Raw genomic sequence first — 24,970 nt, 5'->3', positions numbered from 1 at the left:
AATCGAGAAAACAGCAAACTGGAAAAGCAAATGAGCTAGAGAGCTAGAGAAATATGGACTGAGTCCCCACTTGTGCTCAGTATAGTTGCGAATCAGAACTGGAGATGTCGCAGATGCTGCAGCTGGACGCTTTGGTCACCATGTTGGCCTGTCTGACCACAACGCAAAACGATCTGGGCAGTCAGATGATTCCCCTTACTAATTCGGTGAGTCAAATTCGCACAAACTCCCACAAGTTAATTACTTTTGTGGAAATGTACAAAATCGCGAAACAATTGAACAATATGCATAAACAATATACATACATATATACATATATTTATCGATTATACGGAATAGAGATAATGTAAGATTTATCGGTGGAAATTTACAAACAAAAATGTTACTCTGAGTGTGTTTAGCTGTGAGATACGTATTAGTAATTCTGTTTATAACTCAAACTTCAATTTCAAAGTTAATAGTATTAACTTAATACAAACAAAAAGTTGTCGAAGTTATTTAAGAAATACATTTGTGAAAAAACTCCATCTTACTTTGGATCTTTGGTTGACATTCTGGTATATTTTTAACTCTACGGTATATTTTGAATGAGTACTATATCAATATTTTTGTATTTTTGCGGAATAACAATTTGATAATACCGCACTGTTTTGCTTTTAATCAAAATCGGTAGCGGGTATCTACCAGTCGAGCACACTTTACTGTAGCTTTTTTTACTGCATCTTGGTAAATAACACCGTGAACAGAATTGTTAGCTTTCTAAAAAACGAATTTTATTAATATTGGAATTAAAGTATTCATCGTGAGACATCGGTATTTAATAAGTAAAGTTGTTAAATGTTATATGATTTGCAGTTTCCTAAAGTATTTGACTATAAAACTGGAATATTTATTAGGTTACTTATTTGTTCAATGCGGAATTTAACGAGTATAGCTCGTACTATATCGCTAGAATATAAAAGCGCTGGCAGTATAGTAAACAAATAATTAACGTAGCTTTTGTGATACTTAAGTGCATCGATAAGAGAGCATTCAACTTTAACGATTAATGGGTAACCTTTGCAGCTCAAGGAAATTGTTAATAAATCTTTTAGGTGATTATTTGAACTTATACATGTTAAACTTTAACACATCTGATTGATATTAGTTGAATTGCAGTGAGACCTTTTTTAAAGACCAATAAAATTGATAATGAAGGTTGGCTTGGATTCGATTAATTTTATAAAAGTAAGAGTTAAGTAATAACTTTAAATGATATTTAAAGATTATCTCCTAGCGAACTAGTCTCATGGCCTCAGTTATTTTCTCTGCTTTTTTGGGCCTTAGAAATTAATTTTTCCGTTACAAATAATATTAAATATATAGAAATACTTAATTGCACAGTTTTATTTAAACACATCTTTTCTACACTTTTTGCAGACAACTGAGAGCTGTCCGCTGTCCACATTTAGTGGACTGACAACACGCATTCAGACATTATCCACAGAGATAGCGAGCTTTAAGGAAAAAAATAAGTGACTTGCAGGAGCAACTGGTGGATCTTCGTCGCTCAGGTGCACCGCGAATAATTAGCACTCCTGCAGTGCCCAGAGGCTTCAGTTCACGGATGTAAGTAAGCCGTCGTATTTATGTGTTTATCAGATCTAAAGGTGAAGCAAAATAGTCAAGAAATGTGGGTATTTACTACTAGTAACAGTTATTTATAAATTAACGACAGACAGAGAAAAATCTTGCTAAAATCAAAAATAAAATCTGTAATTAAGATTATATGAAGTCAAAATAGATGGATGGTTTATTCTTAAAATTATTCTCAAGATCAAAATTTAAAAAAAAAAAAAAATGTCCAATCTGGAAATTCAAGATTATAATCTTGTTTCAAAAATTAAAAAATCTTTAAAAGCGAAATTCCAAAATTTTAAGAAATCCTAAATCGAGATAAATGAAAATTTGAAGCAATCTTTAATGCTAACAACTTACAGACAAGATACAAAACGATATCCGCATATGATATTTTAGAGTGCAGAACAGTTCTATATAATCAAAGCAATTAGAATCAATGTAATGCTGATCACAATAAATATTTTTATTTCCCTTAATTTTTTTTTGCTACCACTTCATTTTAAAACTTATTCATTTACAGACTGACAAAAAAAAACCTTCAAAATTAATCTAAGCTAAAATAAATTCCCATAATCAGAAAAAAAGTATAAAAAAAAAATGATCATATCTCCATTGCAGTTATGAAGCTGCACCTCGCACGCTGGCGGTCGCAGCATCGCCATCGGCAGCAATTTTGCCGGGCAAAGTTGGCTTAGAGGTGTTGACCAGCGAGCCAAGCACCCCGCTCAATTGCCTGAAGCAGCAGCACGGCGTTGTGCGCATCCGTCCACGCGCCAACATCGATCCGTTCTTTGTGTTCTGTGATCAGAAGACACGCGGAGGCGGCTGGACTGTAGTTGTGAATCGTTTCGATGGCAGCGAAGACTTCAATCGCAAGTGGGCGGACTATAAAATTGGTTTCGGCCCGCTGACGGCAGAGTTCTTTTTGGGGCTGGAGAAATTGCATCAGATTAGTAGCAGCGAAGACTGCGAGTTGTTGGTGCAGCTGGAGAATCGCAAACAGGAGCCACGCTATGCCATCTATGATCATTTCAGCATTGGTGGGGAGTCCGAACAGTATCGCTTAAATGTGTTGGGAAAGTATCAAGGCGATGCCTCCGATGCTATGCGCCAGCATACGGGCAAAAAGTTTAGCACCTTCGACAAGGATAACGATGAGAGCGAATCGAATTGTGCTGTTGCCCAATCGGCAGCCTTTTGGTATGGCAACTCGTGTACTTTAAGGTAAGCACAATCGCTGTCGGTTGCCGGTTGCCGGTTGCCAGTTGCCCAATTCCAATTACATATTTATGTATCTCATTCCACATAGTAATCCATTCGGACTTTATCAGCGACTGCTTGAGCGCGATGTGGACAGCTTTAAGGGCATCTTGTGGCGTGGTTTTCTCGATGGGCCCAAGGGATCTTTAAAGCGAGTGCGTATGCTTTTAAGGCCACGCTCCACTGGCAAAAGTTAAAGGTGTCCCTTTTGCCACACCTGAAGCTAATCGAAATCTATACTCGTATTATATGTTTATAAATATTTTATGCTTAAGTATACAGTCTAAAATCTTAAGAAGCGCTGCAGTGATTTGGAAAAATGAGAATACTACATTTTTATTTGTTTTTCTATAAATGTGGTAATACATATTGTATAACAAACCATATAAAAAAGCGCATTTAATAATAATTTCAATTAAATAACTAAAAGTAGTTCATAGTTTTGTTGACTTTAATACATTCGAACTTACCAGAAGTTAAGTCACAATAACCAAGAACTTTCAGACCTGTGTTTGTTGATTAGTTGTCTAAAGCTGGCGGTTGAAGGTTTCTTTTTATTCCGTGCTTTTACATATTTTATTGGGTACCATAAAGAATATGTTCTCAACATTTTCTATTGATAATAGTTACCATATATAATCAATTTTAATAAGTAATTACCTTAGAAAATGTGTTGACAAACTATTTAAAGAGTGTAAAATATAATAAAGTAACATGCTCTCCCTTGACAATCTACAAGAAAATTGCAGTAAGCTTTCTAACTTACTAACACTTGAGAATGCTCGAATGTCAGATACTCATTGCCCAACCCATTAAGAGAACTATAAAACAGTCTCTTCCATAAATAATACAATACAATACAATAATATCAAATGTATTTGTACATCATTTAGTTACATTTCTAAATACATTTTTCCTGTAAAAATTCTTCTATTTAATAATCGTATTTAAAGTGAATAGTGAACAATTGATAAACTTAATATAATAACAAATTTGATTATCATTTAATATTTGTAGAAAAAAAATAAATATGAAATATGTTTTCCAAGTTTTTACAATTAAATTGAAATAAATACGTTTAGTAAAAAAAAAATTATTAAAGTGCATGAAATGCTCAATGGTCTTTATCGATATATTAGTATTGTGACATAAACTAATACCGAAGACTCTTCCACGTCTAAACTTCATTAAGTTTATCCGAATCCTCAGTGGTTGTGCGCATTGTTGTTGTAGTTGTGGGATCCTCGAAGCCCTTCACAACCAAAGCATCACCAAGTATTGGCTTGAAGAACAGAGCAAAGCGGGAGTAACGACGTGCTGAATTCTGAAACGAAGTAATATATAAGAACAAATATATTATATAAAAAATTTACAATAAAATCTTTTTTTTTTCAATAATACCATATTACAAAATAAATATAACAAAAAAATACTAAGCCTAAATAGGGCAATATTTGGTATATCTATATATAAGTACTACATTAAAAATATAGCATAGAGTATAAAATATACTGGAATTTCATCAATAGTTTAAGCACTCTCGATTTTAAGAAATTCGCTTGCCATTATTACGAAATGCAAATCCCTAAAAAGATCTAATTTTGCTTATAATTTCTTGAATGATGAACCCGAAATTTGTAATTGAACGATATCACATTTATAGAAATCGTACAGAATGTGGTTAATATAATATCATATTGCTTATCTGGAAACCCCATTCATCTAATTTACTAATAGAAATATATGATACATAGAGAGAAAATTCATTAAAACAATTGGATTATTTCTATCTACACAAGAGAGAGAGAGAGAGAAAAAAGAAATACGTAAAGAGAGAGAGATTGCGTTGCGATGCAAACGGAAAATAAACACATAATGAATCAAGCAAATATTACAACAACAAATATGCTAAAGCGTGACTTTAAAATTTCACAATAATTAGAGAGCGAGGAAAAACAAAAACACTGCATTGGATGCATTCAAAGTTTGCTTATTTCATTTAATAATAATAATGAATGAACCACGCAAATATTGCTCATCATAACAACATTAATAAAGCGCAACTCTTTAGTTACAAAAATGCAAGAGGGAAAAGTAAAATAAAAGTCTGCAAAAAAAACTAAATGGTTGTTGATTTCGTTATGAAAATAATATTTCAATGTTAAACATCAAAAGCGTCATGAAATTTATTTTCAAATTGTTTGAAATAATAAAATTTAATATTTAAATAATATACATTTTAAGAACTTGAAACGGACAGAAAACGCAAATATCACGATGCTAAGAATATAAAACGTAAATGTTTTGCATATTAATTTATCTAATTTAAGAATCAATCTTGTCCAATCTGATATAGGTAATAATTCAAGCATTTAATTGTTTAACTTAATTCAATATAACAAGTAAGAAAGCTACTGTGACCCATTTTGATTATATTATTATTTAAATAAACCAAATTTATATATACAGCAAAAGTACCAACATATAGCAAAGACTGTATTTAGTATATTTATTAATTTTTTTAAAATATTCCATAGATTACAAAATATATCAAATTGACAGCCAAAGTAGGTGTTTTCCCCATACAAAAGTATTTCTAAAATAACTTCTGAAAATTTTATCTGATCGCATCCAAATTTTAAGGAATCATATATACTTTAGTTGTTATTTGTCTCAAAATTACGTTAGTTATTAAATTTGCAGGGGCAATAGTGGGCGAATCATAAATTTAATACAAACTTAGTCTGCTTGCAAGCATAAAAGTGCTATCGATAAAAATTAAATCTCTATTTATTATAGTCTCTGAGATCTAGGTGTTTATAAGGACATGGCTATATAGGGTCTTCTTCTGCCAATTACATACATTTTCTAGAGACACAAACTTATAATACCCTTCTTGACAAGTATTGTATTGTATTGTGTAATGAAGTATTTCTATTTCAAATTTTTGCATCTATATTCAATATTGTACTTACCATGATTAAGCGGGAGAATGATTGCGAAACTTGCGTGACGGTCTTAATGGTTTTGTTGAACAGTTCGCTGGGTAGATCAAACGAAACATTGCTGCGATCCAGTTCCGGGGCATCACTCAGATCTTTACCATTGGCACGTGCCCGACGCCGTTTCGTCGGCTGCGGCAAGCAAACAAAGAACCAAAAAAAAAAAGAAAGAAGAAAGAGTTTTGTGAAAAAGTCGAAGCAAACGCTGCTTAAAATTAAGAAGCCCAAATAAAAGCAATCGCCTGGATCCATTAAAAGATGTGTTCTGAGTGGTTTTATTTCATAATGATTTATTGATGTACATACAAAAAATTCCTTGTGTTTTTTTTATATAATCGTTTCATAGTCGTAGGTTTAACATATTTAACATATATGCGCCAATATTTACAAAACATGAATATAACTTAACTTTTTTGCCCTGACGAAAAAGCAAGTAAAAGTCTGGTACAAAGTGTGTTTTTTTTTTCATTTCATTTTCTTTTTTTTTTCTTATTTTCTAAACTACAACAACAAAAAAATCAATGCACAGTTTGAAAATGAATCGTGCGAGCATCAGATGGAATCAATCAGATATATCAATCTGTTTCGTCCCACATATCAGGAGAGAGGTGGTGAGTGTGAAGTACATAAATTATGGAACCAAAATTGTGTAGAGAATGAACGATCCAGAAGCCAGCGAAGCAGCCGCTTTAATAGCCCGCCTCATCAGAGTCTGGCGCTGGTGTCGTGACACCAGCGATACCATTGACGCCTCCCGATGAACCCTGCAGAATGGGACCGGAGAAGCCGAGGAACTTGGAGACCACATTGCCTAGACCGGCATTGGCATTGCCATTGCCCGACGAGGAGCCGCTAAATGCTGTGATTGTGGTGAGGACACCGGTGGTCAGATCATTGGCAATGTTGCCAATGGAACGGATCTTTGGTGAGACGACAGCGGTGATCAGAGTCTGGAAGTCCTTAATTGGCACCGGTGCCTTAATATCCCATTGCTTATTCTTCTCAATATTTGAGCGATCCAGCTGCTCAATCACGCGCGTCTTTGTGTCCAGAAAGTTGTCGATCTTCTGCAAATCGAATTAATGCATTAATCATGTTTACTTTTCGATTGCGATTGCGATTTAGCACTTCACTACTTACACCAAACACAAAGCCAAGAACGGCATTTTTAGCCTCAAATGTTGCATCGGGTAGTTTTCTTTTGTTGCGTTCAAGATCGGCGCCTAACACCTCCTAGAATTAAAGATCGAAATTCAAAGAAAACACAAACACACAAAAACAAAGCCTTATCGCTCTTGATTCTTGCTTAATAATCGCTGGCAAAAACACAATATGAAACAACAACGAAAAAAGCAAAGTACAAAAGAAGTGACGAGAAACAAAAACATTTAATTTGAAGCTCAAAATTCGAGGCTGGTTATACTTGACCCAATTACGAGGTTCGTTGGTGCAAGAAAATCAATTTAAATACGTATAAACAATTACACACACACTCGTACATGCAAACACACACACACACACATAGAGACAAACAAGACACTTGAATTCCCGTTCCTCCCAAGGCGATCAAAGTACTTATGCTTATTCTAAGGCTCAAAGTGTGTCTGTCGTTATAAATCGTTGAACCAACCACACAACATTCGACACAATTCGAGTTCGAATACGCTATGAGTACTCGTACTTGTATTTGAATTAATGCTTGATCACGTTTAAAATTCACAACGTCATTACCAAGCCAACGAAACAAACGAACGAAAAAACTAAAAAATATTCCATGTATATGCATTTCTCCAATGTCACCTAACTTGCGGCTCAAAATTTATTATTTCTGTTGTCATTTTCAAACACACAAAAAAACAACAAATATATTGGAGCATTTGCGATTATGAAATAACGACACCTCGTATTTACGTTGACGATTGTTGACGATTAAAGCGCTCTTTTAATGGCTAAACAGCAATTAAAATTGCATTTCGGATAAACTGCGATTTCCTTTGGGATCGCCATAAAGAATTCAAGTTTAAGCTTTGTGTTTGCGGCATAATTATATCATACAACGAACTACTAAACAATGATTTATATTTTTTTGAAATTGCCTAATTTGACGTTGGGATGAAATGTTGATTACGAGTCTTATGCAATATTCTAGTCTATGTCATTACTTTAAGCATGTCATTTTCTATAATGAACCAGATTACTCAATTAATGAACCTCATTAGATCAATTTCATAATCTGAGCTTACAATTCTTGCTGTAGCTGAGCCGCATCAAGTATTTTAAAGTTTATCTGATCGCGATCAAGGTGATTTTTTGATCAAGGCTGAACTTAATCTCTCTCTTTTCTATATGCTTGTGATCCAATATTTATGATGTAATATTCCACATTTCCAATTTGAAGGTGAATAAAATTCGATCTAGAGCAACGCACTAAACAACTATTGCAATTAATCTTTAATTTGCATTGCTGCGCTTTTTCACTATATATGTATACTTAAGTTTTGAACTTTGATATATCGTATGCAAAATGTTGCCAAACATGTTAAAAAATTACGATCGGTTTAACGATTTTCGAGTACTGAAAAATCGTTTACCCAATTTCCAAGCACTAAACAATAAATTTGCACAGAGCTGTAAATCAAATACACAAATGCGCAAGTCCATTAGTGAAACATAAAACAATGTACTATAAAAATAAAAATAAACCTACGCTCATCTGCAAAGAAAAAGGAAAATTTCATAACCAAAAAATAAAAATGGGAGATTGTGAGAGCTTCCTCGTTAGAGTTGTTGGTCAACTGAGTTAGCTAGTTAATATATATATATATTTGGGTAACTCCTCTTTTCACCACCAATTTTGCCTCACGCCCCGTCAACACAGCAATAACAATGTGTGTGATGCGTTGGCGCCTGCTTTTTTGAATGTTGAAATGTGGTGAATAAGTGTTTGCTTAAGCATTCATCTTTTTTTTTCACCTCAAGGTCGCTGCTGGATGGTTGGTTTATGAATTTTTTGTTTGCATGATAATTGAATTATGCATTTGATATGCATATCGGATCGGGATGGATGTCTCGTCTGTGATATTCACAACACGGAAAGCAGCAGCAGCAGCTGCTGCGACGACAACTGTTGTAAGTGGTAATAGTTAGTTTGTAGTTGTGGTGGTTGTGGTAGTAAGTGGCAGCAGTAGCGTCAGTCGACCACAAAATTACCAACTTGGCTGTGCGCTACCGCTTACACAACAACAGCAACAGCAACAACAGAAAGAAAACAAATGGGCTGTCAGGCAGAGTTGGCGAAAGATTATTACGCCTCACGCCTTTGCAGCAGGCAGCAGGCAGCAGGCGGCAGGCAAATGCAGCAACAATCGCCAAGCAGCTGTAGCAGCAACATTTGCAAAAAGAAGCTCACAACAAGTTTTCGGAGTGCATCTAATGACACAATGGGCGAGCGAGCGAGCACACAGACAAACACACACACAACTCGTTACTAACTCGTTACTGTATCCATGTGGTACTTTACCTCTGCATTAATGGGATTCAATTCGCCAAGCTCGCTGCTGCTATCCTGAAGTGCCACTGAAGTTTCCACTGGAGCCGCCAGCGTCTTGTGTGTGCTGGCCAATACCAACATTGCTGTTATGCAAGCTGTTGTGAACTGCATCTTTGTGTTAGATCTGCAAAAAACATAGAGAGAGATACGATTGAGGGATTAAGCTAGGTTCATCTTTCAGTCTTAATTCTAACAGGAGTCACTTATAAACAAACACACACGAAGTATTGGCGTTTGCGCATGCGTATTGTGTCATTCGACCTTCGCAGACTGTTTTTATTTTTGAATTTTGTATGTCCGAACACGCACCAATTATATATGTATGTTTGTAATGCACAACAAAACAAAAAAAAAAAAAACAAAAAAAACATATATATCTACAACGTATCGTAAGTAAGATTTACCAAAAGCTATATACAAGCACAGAGCAAGAAAAAAAACTGTTTTCGGAGCAGCCGCTACAGACAGATGCGATACTAGCACGTTCACTAACTTTAAGCAAATGACTGCAGACGAAAGTTACTTCAATGATTTAGCAGTGGCCAAAAAATTGGTTACACAGCCAAAGCGCAGTCGTCGAGCTTTTGCAGTCAACGTCGGCGTCCGCGCATAGCGCTCATTTGGCCCCCGTCAACAGCCACCAAAAAAAAAAAAAAATTAAAAAAACAACAACACTGAAGAGCAAATCCACAATCGTGCGATTGCATATGGTTGAGTGTCTTTTATGTGTGTTTGTGTGTGTGTAGACATAAGCGAACATACAAAATGGAAGACTGACAAAACCGAATTGAATTTTATTACGAGCGCGCGCGCGCTTCGCTCACATTGCCACCAATGGCTCAAGCAACTGAAACACAACAGCAACATCGATATCAGTATGCAAGACGGCGTCGGCGTTGGCGTCGGAGTTGGCGTCGACAGCCGCAACGACGTCAGAGCTTGGCAGCGCGACTGCGCAGCAGCAGCAGCAGTCTGTTGAGACTGTGTTGAACACGTTTTGAGCGAAAATTTCAACGAAAACCGCTCAATAAAGTGCAAAAGTTGTAACCGAAGCAAAGAAACAGCGACAGCAACAGCAACAACAACAGCAACATTAACATCAACAGCAGCAACACTTGAGTTGTTGCTGCTGTAAGTGCGATTATTCATTACTTGTGTTTTTGCAATGCTCTTTTGTACTTTTGGTTTTCAATTAAAACACCAAGTTGGTCATAGCCAGATTGCGTACATATTATTTTATAGTGCCATTCTGTTGCCCAGTATTTACGGTACTTAAATGCCGCCTATTTTATTTTTTTTTTATGAATATGTCCACATAAGCATTATAATATATATTTTATGGCATTGCAGTCTTTCAACTAAACTCGCCCAACACTCGCCCTTCTCACTTAGACGCCAAAAATAATTATAATACATACAGTACATTAAAAATACAAAGTTGCTAGTAAAACATTTTCAATGAGTTTACACAAATACCGGTATAAGTTTTAGTGGAAATCTGTCTGCAAGAAGTCTGCAAAATAATACTGCAGTCTAAGTATAAATTTAATTTTTTGGATAGATAACAATAGAGTTAAGAAGTTTTTAGCAATTACTAGTATATGCTACAAAGATTAAACGAAACCTTTTTGTGGGAAATCATATGGTAAAGAAGTCTGCAAAGTAATACTACACTTTAAAATGAAAAGAAAACATTTTTCAACTGCGATTGTAAAAAAATTAATTAAGATAACATAAATATATTGATGAAGCTTCAACATTTTAATTTTAAATGTGATTTTTTGATAAATGCCCATGTACTAAAGAATATACTGAACCATATATAGTAAACATATACTGAAATATATTCAATAAGCTTCAATAAACTTTAAAATGTGTTTAAATGAAATATTTTTCTTAATGTTAAACTTTTTGGTAATAACATCTTACAAATATCACTAAAGTTTATTAAGTTGAAGTTTTAAATGAAATCTTTTTGGAGATAACCACATTATAAAGCATTCTCCAACATATTATATGTATAATGCATAATATTGCCCAAATAGTAGCTGGGAGGATGTCTTCAGCAAAAATATCTAATGTTGTTCGCAAGTATTATTTTAATGACAAAATCTTAAGCTTGCTGAAACTTGCGACTTCAGCTGAAGATGTTTCTAGTCGAGTACACATTACAATTATCAGTCCAAAGACACTCATACAACACAGAGTGAAGATCAGCAATGCTTGCTTTAATTATATCCCTCCATTAAAGTCCAGGGTCTAAAACGTTTAAGACAACAACAATTATGAACGCTTGGATAATGAACACTAAAGTTACTTTAGAGTATGACAAAAGTTGCATTATCTTTTTGTTGTGCTTAAGCGTGGGAGTAAATGTTAAATGTATCTCGTGTCTCGACACAAGCGTTTTAATTGTTCTCCACTAATGCATTAAGCAATTTGAATCACATTGTTAATAATATGCACATTTTATGGATCACATTGCTACTCGAATAAAGTTGAAGTCTTATTATATTATTAAGTGCTATTATGCAAGCATTTAATGCAACTATTGAAGTTGATAAATTCAGTTATTTTAAAAGGTATTTTTTTTTGGTTTAATGGGATCAATAGCAGTTGAACCAAGGATGTTAATTTTCACTTAGTATTGTAGATTGCTTCCAATATTAAAATTGATGTTAATCGTGTTCGTAAATTTATTGGACATTTGTAGCAGTATTAAATGTTCATGTATTTAGATCATTTAACAAATTGATTGCTCATGTATTTCGCAATATTGCAATGATCCAATTTATTAATAAAGTTGTAATAAAATCAAGTGCACGCGACTACAGGAAAATCAACTCTTACTAAAGCAAATGAACCGAAGCAACGCCCAATAACACGTTTTCTTAGATTTTAAAATTCATAAAAAAATTGTAAATGCGCCGATAAGAAAGTAATAAAGACTCAAACTATCAATTTTGAAATTCTGTGTATAAAAAGTCAACGAAATGGAATATCTATAAATTTTTATAGATTTTTGTTTTATAAATTTATGAAAGACTATAATGAATGTTAAATGCACATGGAACTAAGAATATAACACTAGACTGTCGTCACTTGAAGGTCAGAAGGTCGAAGCAGTTAAGCTAAGCAACCAGGTGATACCATAATAAATACACACACATGCATACATATTTACATTTTGATACTGAATTCGAGGAACCTGTCAAACAGCTGGTTGTGTCCTAAAGTTCGGTGTTGGTGCAACTCAATTGCTTACCTTTTACTTTTGGCCTGCTTCGGCGCTGACTTGAAGTTTGTTTTTATTTATTTTGTGTTTTTTTTTTGTTTTTGTTGTTGTTTGCTACCTCTTTAATACGTTTGTGGTTAATAATTATAGCAATTAATCGCATGCTTCCAACAAAAATGGTAAGCTTGATTGCTTGAACACGAAACAGGAAAAATCCTTTCAATTCTAGAACAAGCTGTTATCATTTTAAGACTCAAGGTTAGGTGATGATATACTCTCAATCTGAACAACTGGAAATCATTTAACTATATAGTACATAGAATAAGTAAGAAAGCTGCAACCAAGTATTGAGTATATGCGACCTGTTTAAACTTTTTTACTTGTCCATTTCTGAAATCAAAATGTTAATCATACAATTGCTTGACCTATTAAAAGTAAGTGACACAGTTTTTATATTAAGGAATTTAAAGAAAAAACATTTTAACAGATATTTAATTATTTTTATTGAAATTCAACAGATCTACAATTGCATTCGTCAATGCAACAACTGGCTTTAAAGCAAACTTGTGACTTTGGCCCAATATTAAGCTAAGCTTAAGCCAAAAGATTATGAAAACAAGAGCAACTGCATTATTAACAGCAACTAACACAATTTTATTTTTTTACCCTTAGGCATTGGCTTCAATGTTTGAAGGTAACGCGCTGCAATAAAATGCATATTAAAAACACTCGTGTATGTCACCCAAAGTACATTTAATAGATGCATGTGAGTAAGTGAGTTCATGAACAATTACCAAAAGAATTGTTAACGAATGTGTGTGTTCGTACTGCAAAATTGGCTATGAAAATTCAATTATTATGTCTCTCAGTCGCCGCAATTATGTGGAGCTCTCATAATACAACATATAGTACGACTATAACTCTGGCAATGCCAGTTAGTTAGTTGCATTGGCCAATCAGTTATTTTACTATACTAACTACATTTCAAGTTTCGTGCTGCGAGTTTCGAGTTTCGAGCACGGGGTGTCTGTCTGCGCTCGGTCTCCCCAAGTGCCTCGTAAACTTGACGACTGTGGCTGTGACATGCAAATGAGGCCTGTTAAAAGTACCACTACCATATTGCTATATACTAGTATTTTTATACCCGTTACTCATAGGGCAGAAGAGTATTATAACTTTGTGACGGCAGAAAATGTAACAAGCAGAAAGAGATATCTCCGACCCCATAACGTATATATGTATGTCATATATATATCGAGTCGAGACGTCTGTATGTTTAAGGGATAGAGCTATAATTTTTTTCCACAGCACTTTTGTTATAGAAAAAAATAGCTATAGTGTTTATGATTCCTTAGAATTTGGTTGCGATCGAATAAAATTGTATACCACACTGTTTTGCTTTTATTCAAAATGAGTAACGGGTATCTCACAGTCGAGCACATTCGACTGTAGCTTTCTTACTTGTTTTTTTCTTTGAAAGTGTGTAGCAATTTTAACTAATCTACTCACTTGTCATATAGTGTGTAGTGTATATAGCACATATTCATATTTGATATGGCCGAGACCCCAACGCTGTTCGCATTTACTATACTACACTATAACTACCAAAACGTCGCGACGACATCTGTACTCTTTCAACTCTCTTTCCACCGCCGATCTCTCCATATTGCTAGGCACTTAAGCACACACATAATTGCGTGATAACTAACACATAAACAGCTTTTGATGTTGACTGGACAGCTCCGTGTGTCCTTCTCACTCACTGACCCGCTGACCGCCGACTGCGACTCGCCACAAAACAAGTTGGCACCGTTTCGATTGCGTTACAATTTAATGCAAAAACCAAAAACATCTCATTAATAACTATACTTGTTATGCCAATTTATCCTTTTCACTGTCAATATCATCGAAATTTTAAAAGGGTCTAAGAGACAGAGAAGGTCATATAAAATTAATATTTATGAAATAAATGTTTAGTGTAGTGCCTCATTTTATATATTGATGCATATTTAATTATAAAATAAAAAATAATACAATTTTTAACTTTTGTTTTTTATATTATATTTTATGAGAAAGAATAAAAATTATGTAATCATTAGTTATCAAACCATTTTATGTGTTAATAAGTACATAATCATAATATAATTATTTTTTAAAGTCTCGAATTTTGCTACATACGAAATAACTACCAACTAAAATTTGGTTGCAATCAGATACAAATTGTAGAAGCTATTAAATAAATCATTTCATACGGCGAATTAAAGCAAGTGCTGCAGTCGGGTTTTTTTTGCTTTGGTCGGCGAGGTGGTATATTTTATACTCTATGGTATATTTTAAACATAATAATATATCGAAATACCAAATATAGCATTTGATATGTATTATATGATGTATATTATATTAACAATCTGGTATATTTTTAACGTAATAATATATTGAAATACCAAATACAGTCCTTGATATATTGAAGTATTTTAGGTATATTAACAATGTGGCATATTTTATACTCTGTGGTATATATTTAATGAAATAATGTATAGAAATATCAAAAACCAATGGTATATTTTAGTATTTTAGAAATATTAACAATCAGGTATATTTTTTCGATTCTATGGTATATTTAGAATTGAATTTTATATCGATATTCCAAATATAACTTTTGGTATACTTTAGTATTTTTTGGTATATTAACAATATGATATATTTTCTATTCGATGGTATATTTCAATTGAAGCACTATATCAAAATACCAAATGTAACCTCCGATATATTTTAATATGTTCGGTATATTAATTTGCTATATTTTAATAATAATACTGCACTGCTTTTATTGAAAATGAATAGAGTATTATAATTCCTATTAGCAAAAATACACATTTGATTTATTGAAATATTATAACACATTTTAAAATCCGTTCCTAATTACTCCAATGTAAACTGCAATCTTTCTGTATCTGTACATACTCCATATTAGATTTAAACTCGTTTATTGTTAGACCCTTTTGATCCGACCCTTCTCCAACGTTTTGCATGCTTGCAGCCTTGGGCAACAACTAAGTATAATTTTGCATTTTAGTATTGCTTAATTTTGTTTCTGCTATTGTTGTTGTTGTTGTTGCTACTGCTACCTACTGCAGACTTATAAAATGATTGTCATTATGCATTATTCAGATTTTTTTGTTGTTGTTTGTGTATTGTTTTGTTTTGTAAAGCGGCATTTATGTCATATGCTCTCAAGTTCTTTAAAGTATTGCACTACGAATTACCGAGGCGCCCCAAAATGCAACTCGATGATGACTATCTTAAAACAGGTCCATTAACTAACGAATGGCCCATGGCAACCGAAAGATACAAATGGTCTACCATATACTATATGTGTGTATATTTATCTGCATGACCGGCCAAGACCTGAAGTGACTTTTATACTACGAATGAATGGCTTAAACTACATTTTGCAGCGGTGATCAGAGTGATCAGTGATCAAGCAAGGCTGTAAACTAGTGTTACAAGTTGCTGAACTTTTCAAATCTATAATCGCGCACTCTTAGCAACCCATGCATTGATGACGAAAATCCAAATGTATATTATATGTATGTCCACAGACATGAAATCGCTGTGCCCCCTATAAAAAAAGGGGCAAGCAAGACTATTTTTGGCCGATCAAATTTGAATTAAAAAATATTCAATAAAAGAAGCGATGATTTTTCATATTTTGCTGGAATGTTGCATGCAACATATTGCATAATTTTGATGGGTGCAAAGTGCCACGCGAAACTTATCAAAGGCGCTTTATTAGAATATTTGAGATTTTTTCTGCTAAAGAGATTTAGATCAGCTAATGGACTATTGTTAAACACTTCAAACATTCAAGGCAACTAAGTGCTGTGGGGCGTATTAAGTTCGTGCAGCAGTAAATAACAGCTACAATATGTTTAATGGTCTAAACTCAGCACTTATAAGCAAACTTTTTTATTTTTTATTTGTTTAAGTTAAAAAGAATTACTCCAATTGAAAAGATTTATTGGTTGCAATTACTATTCAAATTAAATTACTACAAAAATGTTGTGTACTTGTTATATAACTATAGAATATACACATTGTATAGACTATTTAGATCGCAAGAACCTCATTAGTTATTTTATTGCTATGCTGCATTTTGTTAATTAGCCAACAATTCATGCTTGATTCATATTTTATACTTGACTACAAATGCAAAAAAATAACTCGAGAATAAGCAGATTTATTTACGAGCACTTAAATTGTTATGTTGCAGCTAATTGTTGTACAATTACTATTTGCTTTATACAAAGAATTCATCGAAAGGTCGATGACACAGGCTTAAAGATTATTAAAATGAAAATCAGCTATGCTTCATAAAAAAATGAAATACTACTTTAGGAATTTTCTTATATGACAATTTCTTTGCAAATGTTCTTGACATTTAAATTTAATTTCACTGATGAAAATCGCGTGCGTCGAGTATTTTCAACAGCCGTAAAAAATCGTTTAAGTCATACTCAGACATAAATATTACGAATGTCCTTCAACTTTTCATTAGCTTTGGAGCAAATTCAGTTAAATCGGAGACCTCGACAGAGTTTATTTTTTTTATATATACATACGTATATACTTGCTCCCAATCACCATGTCGGATTTAATTAAAATAGGCGTTGCCAGTTGGCAGTGGACAATTACTAGAGCTTGTTGTATATCCAATTGGGCATATCTATAAGCACTTAGTACAAAGCGTTCTGTTGCGTTGTATTCTATTATGTTATGTTGAACTGCGTTCAATGCAAAGGTTAACACTCAATTCAGGTGGCTAATGCAGAATGTTGATTAGTCTGCAACTCGATAACTTTAATTGCGTTGCTTAGACAATTTATAAAATGTATATTTATGCTATACATATTTACTATATATACTTCGAATACGATCGAAAGAGGCGGTGAGTAGAGACTTTAATGCTATCCATGTTTGCCTACTAAATGGAGTATAAATAACTTAAAGATAACTAGTTGAAGGTTGACTACAAAACAAGAAGTTTATGTATATGACTAGAAAAAACAAGCAACTAAAATAAACTAAATAATTTCATTGCGTTGAGACATGCATTCGGGTAATTTAGCATTCATTGATAGTTATAAACAGAACAAGGCTCAAAACAATTAACGGATTTAAGCAATTTTAAAATACTCTTTAACCCAAAATAAAACAAAAAAAAAAAACGTATTTGACTAAAAGCAAGCGAAAAAGTAGTTTGTAAGATACAGAATACTGGATCAGATCTTATACATATTAAGATACTTTTGTATCTTTAAGTATTTTCATAATTAAGTTAGAGCATCATGCAGTTTAGTTCACTCTGTTAGAACATTCCAACTCGTTTTACACACTTAATTGTTTTTAATTCGATTTTATGATTTTAATTACAGCACAGCAGGTGAGTTGGCTAATCTGGTAATATTTTACAAATACCAGTAAACCAATAGAAATCAATGTCGCAATTTAAAATTTGCAAACAAAAAATCTGACAAATTTTCATCTCTCCAACAATTATTAAAAACGGCGCAAAGGTCGTTAAAAAAATATAAATTTGCAACACTTTTATTGGGTTCAAATTAGCTGCAATTAGTTGATTGCGATTGGCATTTTCTGACTTGACGAATAAGTGCTCAATTTAATGATTGTTTTTTTTCAACAAATCATTTTATGGGAGTCTAGAATTGGCGATGCATAGTTAACGATTTTATGAATTGCGGCAAACGACAAGTGATTAGGCGGATTAATGAAGTGTGAGTTCTCTTTGGCAAATTATTCTTATTAAATGTTAATGGATGATAAATTGAATAAGCTAGTTTAAATTAAAGTTCTAGTTTTTATTAGTTTACGAATATTTTTGTTAGCTTTGAAAATGTTCGAGAGATGTGATCTTAGCCAGAAAAAAGCCACAGAAAATGTATTTACGTAATACGCAGGGAAAACAATCACAATAAATAAGAGACAAATGCATATAAGTTAAAACCAAAAACCTAAAAGGCATTGTTTTATTGCCAATTTCATAAGTTCGCAGTTACTCAAACATTGATTTGCATAATAAATTTCGGGCCATAGGAAAAAACTTGGTAAAAAAAAATATAATATTATTTATTACGAAAATAAAGGCATCAAATGTGTTAAAACGGTCAATAAACTTATTGACCGACTTTTGTCGATGCACGAAAACACGCACACACACACATGCGAAAAAATCAAGCGAGAGCTCACATTCATATTCACACTCACACACATTCGAATATCAAAATACATGCATGTGCATGTGTGTGTGTATATAAACGCCCCCTCGCTGGTTTACCTTCAACGCGGGCAGATTGTGCTCCACTTTCATGGCATTTACAATACTTTCTCTTTTTCTACACCTGCATTCAGCGGTATGCGAGTGTATGTGTGTGTGTGTTGTTGTGTGTGTGCTCATCTGTGAGTACTCATCGCCATCAATACAAGGTATTGTTGTTATACTCTTTCACAGGGTATTGTGAATCACTCAACCAATTGGTACTCGATTAGGATAAAGGTAATTCTCTAGAAAACTTGATCCTTGCGACACTATTTATAGTGAAAAAAAAAACATAAACTGACACAATTCTAAAAATAAGTAAGCACAATAATATAGATAAGATTGATCTGAAGAACTTTTTCTGTTTTACGATAAAATATATCAGTTCGTTCATTTTTTGGCTTTTCATTCATTCATTCATAGAAAAATAATTTCAAAATGATTCTTAGCTTTTATTAAAGTGCTAAAAAAATCAACTTTATTCAAAATAAATGAATTTGTATGACCATTTATAATTTTATTTTTCATTTTTTATTATTTATTTTATATTTTATAATTATTTTTAATTGAACATCAAATATAAATACATACATTTTATTATTTTATTACGTCAAATCCATAAAAAAAACTGTCTGTTTTCTCATTTTTTGTATTTGTTATTAGTGTTATTATTTGTATTATTATTTATTTTTGATATTAGTATTTTTTTTAATTTAGCATCTCATGTAAGTGTATGGAATATTTTAAGCCCATAAATATTTATTTTCTTCAATTTAATAGTACAACTTTTGTTTATACATTGCTATTTAATAATATCATAAAAGTAGAATATATAAAAGACAAAAACTCCTTGAAATACACCTTCTTTAAAGCATATTCAATTTATTAACCCAATGCGAGGCTCTTTTCCACATATTCTTCTGTGTTTACATATTCTTAGTATATCAAATATTCGGCGTGCCAAAGTCAATTGTTCAAATTGTGTTGCTGTTGGCATGAGACTTATCTTGATTAAAGCCAAAGCCGTCGCAATCGGCCCAAGCCCAAGCTGAAGCCCAGCCAAGCCAAGCCAAGCCAACAACCCAAAGCCAAACACATACAGTTTCTTAACGACCTTGAGACCATTACCGGTTTCTTTTGGTATTGCTTTAATTTTATTTTAAATATGTGGCTAGCTATAAGCTATACGCTTTGGCTGTCTTTGACTTTCATTAATGTTCATCTTCACCATTAACACTCTTGCAACAATTTATTACATAGTCACAGATCACTACAATACTCTATTTTTTTTCTTTTCTGATTCAATTCAGCAAATGCATTTTACGTGTATTTAATATATATTATTGTTTTAGTATGCCAAAAACTTAATGATGTATTTTAAATACAAACAAGTAAGAAAGCTACAGTCGAGTGTACTCGACTGTGAGATACCCGCTACCCATTTTGAATAAAAGCAATATATTTTGCGGTATTATTCTCAAAATATACCAAATATACTGCAAAAATACTAAAAATATACCAAATAGTATATGTGGTATATCGATATAGTACCTCATTCAAAATATACCATAGACAACTCAATATACCAGATTGACAGCCAAAGCAACTAAGACCCCTAGTAAGTAGGCGTTTTTGCCCATACAAAAGTATTTCTTTAATAACTTCGACAATTTCTATTTGATCGCAACCAAATTTTCAGGGATCATAGCTACTATAGTTATTACTGTATATACCAAAATTCGTAACTCTAGCTTTAAAATTACGCTTGTTATTCGATTTTTTTGATTTGCAGGGGCGGAAGTGGGCGTGGCAAAAATTTGAAACAAACTTGATCTGCGTGCAAACATAACAAATGCTGTCGAAAAAAAAAATTATAGCTCTATCTCTTATAGTCTCTGAGATCTAGGTGTTCATACGGACAGACGGACAGACGGACGGACGGACAGACGGACATGGCTATATCGTCTCGGCTGTTGACGCTGATCAAGAATATATATACTTTATAGGGTCGGAGATGCCTCCTTCTATCTGTTACATACATTTCCTGCCGGCACAAAGTTATAATACCCTTCTACCCTATGGGTAGCGGGTATAAAAACGATCTACATTTACGGATTGCAACTAATCAGCCACGTGATATCTGAAATTAGAATATAAACCTGTCCAGCAAATAGGACATTTAGATATGCGCTTTCGATTAAAATATAAATTTATATCTTCGACCTTGACACTCCCATTTTCTGGCCTAAAAAACTGTCAAAATATTTCGGACATAGATCTTCAAAAAAAGGTATTTAAAAGTAAAAATAAGTAGTAAATAAAAATAAAATGTTTAGTTGTATTTTTGCTTGTATTGCTCATGTGATTGGAGAAAGCTAATGATAAATATAATCGTTAAAAGCATAATTGTTTTGCATTACGAGTTGATGGATAAGTCATAAAGAGAGTTTTGTTTAATAATAATGAAGTACATCAAATAAAGTACGTTTTCGTTTTGAATTTAAAATTCTGTCGCTTGATAATTTAAGTTTATCTTTGAGTTAATTTAAAATTACATAAAGAATTGTTTGCTTATAAATATATTTGAATGAATAATTCTGTCGCTTCTAGTTCATCTTAAACTAACTCAAAAATATAATGTATAAAATACATAGGTTTCAGAAATTTTCAACTATCATGTAACAACACAAAGTGAAAGATTGTAAGCCCAAGCTCATTGTCTTTTTCTGTCCCATCATTATCAATTTAATAGTTAAATTATAATTTGAATTTATTTTACAAGTTGTTGGTTTGCAAAAAGTAAAAGTATCCGGAAATGTCAAAATTGTAGCTCAGCTTGTTACTTAATTGTTTTTGTTGCTTTTGATTTAGATGACCGAGACAATTTTAAAAGAATCCACAAGGTAAAAAATTATCGCCCTAAAAACAATTTCTTAAATTGTGTCTAAATTTAAAATGTAATAACAAATATTCAACCAAATTTATATAAAAATAAAATAAATGATGTAAATCTTTTTTAAGTTTTGTCAGTTAAATTGATAATTTTTCACATATGATTTACTTTGAAAAGTTATTCAAAAATTCCCACATCTTGTTTCGCCAAACTATTGCCACAACTAACAAATGAGCATTGACATATGTGGATCATTGCAAATGAACTAAAATGACCCATAAGCATTTCATTTTAAAAATTTTGCACATTTAACCTTGACACGCACATTTTGCGCCCAGACACAAATGAATGAAATTCCCCAAAAAAAAAAAAAAATGAAAAGAAAAAACATGTTTCGATTTATTTTGTATGGCATAGATAGAAACGGAAATAAGTTTTAAATGAAGCCGCAGCCGCAGCATAAAGACGAAAATATTTCAACCTACGGGTTTTTTCCTCAATTATATTATAATTGCCGAGAAGCGTTGACGACAGTTAAACGAACTGTTCGACGGGGTCAATTCAACGTGTGTTGTGCTTTGATTGTTCAATCAGTAAATCACGACAAACAATTAAATACAAACATACATAAATGTATGTAAGTTCGTTTATGGTAAGTATTAAATTATAAAAATTTCATTAAGGAGAATTCCATCTCAATTATTGTGAAAATACATTGGTTGTAAATTTATTGTTAATAGAGGAAATGGTTTATTTCATATATAAACATTGGAATACATAAGTTGATTAAAGAAATTTATTGTTATTCGAGGAAAAGAGTACATAAGTTGATCATAGAAATTTATTTGTTCATTTTATATATAAACATTCGAGTACATAAGCTAATCATTCGGAAATATATTTGGCGGCGGTAATGAAAGTGTTTTTTATATGGTTTTATTAGCAGTTGACTTGGCCTAACTGGATGTTTAAACAGTTGCATGAATTGTTAGTAAATCTATGCTAATCAAAGTCCGTTTGTCCTATATACGATCACACACACACACAGACGGTGTATAATTATAGCAAATGCCTAATATCCCATGTGTTTGTGTGTTTTGCATTTTGCAATGCGTCGAAAGCGTCATTTGTTGTGGTAGGTGCTGTGTGTTGTGTGTTGTGTGCTGTGGCGGTGATCGATGCAAACTTTGCCCATACTATGTATATTAACCTTGTGCCGCAGCTTTGCCATTTAGCAGGTTTGTTGCTTAAGTCTTTTGTTTCTGTCATTGCGACTTTTTGAATGATTCGACATATAATCAAATTATCTTATATGCATACGTTTTGTATGTATGTATGTATGTATGTATATGTGTACTCACCGATGTTTGTCACAGAAAACTGTTAGCGGCAATGCACCCAATATATCAAGCGAAGAAAAAAAGAAGTACACACAATAAAACAAAAATCAGCCGGTATTCACGAATTACTTTTGCACTACAAAAAAAAATATGGTCTTTACATATTAACAAATTAGGTGGTCAGACGCCCAAAAAAAAAAAAGATGTAAAAAAATGGACATTAACACATACGAAATGAAAATAAACAACGATACACTGTCCCGAAGTGTCACTTGGTCTTGTGAAAGACTCACGCATAACTGAAACAGCTTTCAAAGCAGTGCGCAACAGACAGAAAATCCAAAAATAAATACAAACATACATATGTATATGCGATACGTACATATATGTACTCGAATAAAGCACAAAATAAAAAGTAAAAAGCATGGTGATAAAGTTCAGCTCCCCTTGATGCCCCACCCTGTCCTCCACACTTAGTCAGCACACACACACACTGGTACACTTTGTACCATATGTAACTTGCAATGAGTAGAAAGTGACAAAATATGCGCTCCGCTAAACAAAACAAAGCAAATGAAACGAAGAGCGAAGAAGACCATATACGTATGTGTGAGTGCGAATGACAGTGGAAAACGAATGAAACGGAACAATGACGTCGGCAATCGGACATCGCCATCGGTTAATATCTGCGACAGTAGATGAAATTTGACTTTTGGCTGATTTATGACAACGCTGCTGCCGCTACTGCCGACTGCCGTCATATATACTCTGCTATATAAAACATCGTACAAACTCTGAGTATTACGTTCCCATAAATCACAGTAGCCTGCTGCTTGCCTGCCTGCAACAGACTGTTTGGCTATGACCCACATTTATGTTGGCCCTCAAAAACCAAAGTACCATTTAAATGACCACAAAATCCTTAAAACGGTTTCATATTGTTTTCGTTTTAGAATTTTCTTACAACATCTCACACAAATTTTCGCATGAATTTCACTTTTGAAACGTGCTTTTCATAACTTATTCACACTTTAACTTTACCTTTTGCAGTTGTTAATTTCTCTGCTAAATTTTAATAACTAGTTTTACAGGTGAAATCAACGAAGTCTTATAAAATCAAATTTCAAGCAAATACTTTTTAACATAAATTCCAATATTTCAATTTTCAGTACTAAACTTTGCATAAGCCAATTATCAACCAGCAATTGTGAGTGAAAACTGCAGCTGCATTGCTGAAAGTGAATCCACTCATTTGCCATACTCAAACTCATACTCATACTCATTAAGTCACGTTGACTTTGACCTGACCATTTTGGCATTGGCATTTTCATCTCTTTCTTAATTACTCGCCGTTTAAATAATGAATCTTACTTCTTCGTACACACGCTGTTTGTTTACTTGAGCGTAACTTTGCATCTAAGGTAGACCGCATTAAGCGACGGGGGCACAAAGGCGTCTTGCATCATCCGCTCGCTATTCGCTCAACTGGTTAACTACCTACTCGACTACAAAGCTTCCGATTTTCACTGCTTACGCACTCGCTATGACCATAAAGAGCCAAAGAGTCGGGTCAACAACGCTATGAAGACCTTTTGTTTTTACGCTTTCTTAAAGCGGTTTGCACCCACAGCATAGATAATCATATAAATATATAAATACATACATATATGCAATACTTGAAAGAAGAGTCAGTTTTTTATTCTACCAATTATAACTTATTAAAAAAAAAGAAA

The 24,970-nt window shown here is 33.1% G+C and overlaps 2 protein-coding genes across 5 annotated transcripts; one reads left to right on the top strand and one right to left on the bottom strand.

Annotated features, from left to right (window-relative positions):
- The first annotated feature begins 70 nt into the window (after nt 1–70).
- On the top strand, nt 71–3,841 carry LOC132796700 (microfibril-associated glycoprotein 4). Its single transcript, XM_060807954.1, is given in 5 exon segments — nt 71–206; nt 1,420–1,506; nt 1,508–1,608; nt 2,239–2,844; nt 2,930–3,841. Coding segments are annotated over 5 exon segments (1,044 nt in total). The 5' UTR covers nt 71–104; the 3' UTR covers nt 3,078–3,841.
- Nucleotides 3,842–3,910: 69 nt separating this feature from the next.
- LOC132796701 (uncharacterized) lies at nt 3,911–23,393 on the bottom strand. 4 transcript variants are annotated; one of them, XM_060807958.1, is made up of 4 exons: nt 9,837–10,037; nt 9,403–9,556; nt 5,856–6,014; nt 3,911–4,204 (listed from the first exon to the last, which is right to left on the bottom strand). In XM_060807958.1, exons 2-4 carry the CDS (start codon nt 9,541–9,543, stop codon nt 4,058–4,060), a joined length of 447 nt encoding a protein of 148 aa, XP_060663941.1. In that variant the 5' UTR covers nt 9,544–9,556; nt 9,837–10,037; the 3' UTR covers nt 3,911–4,057. The 4 variants fall into 4 exon arrangements, with proteins under 4 accessions (XP_060663941.1, XP_060663939.1, XP_060663940.1 ...); XM_060807956.1 differs by lacking the exons at nt 3,911–4,204; nt 5,856–6,014; nt 9,837–10,037 and adding exons at nt 6,130–6,949; nt 7,023–7,115; nt 23,259–23,393; XM_060807957.1 differs by lacking the exons at nt 3,911–4,204; nt 5,856–6,014; nt 9,837–10,037 and adding exons at nt 6,130–6,949; nt 7,023–7,115; nt 10,195–10,281.
- Nucleotides 23,394–24,970: the final 1,577 nt, after the last annotated feature.

Source organism: Drosophila nasuta, chromosome X (genome assembly GCF_023558535.2).
Source record: "Drosophila nasuta strain 15112-1781.00 chromosome X, ASM2355853v1, whole genome shotgun sequence".
NCBI lineage: Eukaryota > Metazoa > Arthropoda > Insecta > Diptera > Drosophilidae > Drosophila > Drosophila nasuta.
Note: the sequence above shows the minus strand (reverse complement) of the source record. Positions and strands in the feature narration are given on the sequence as shown.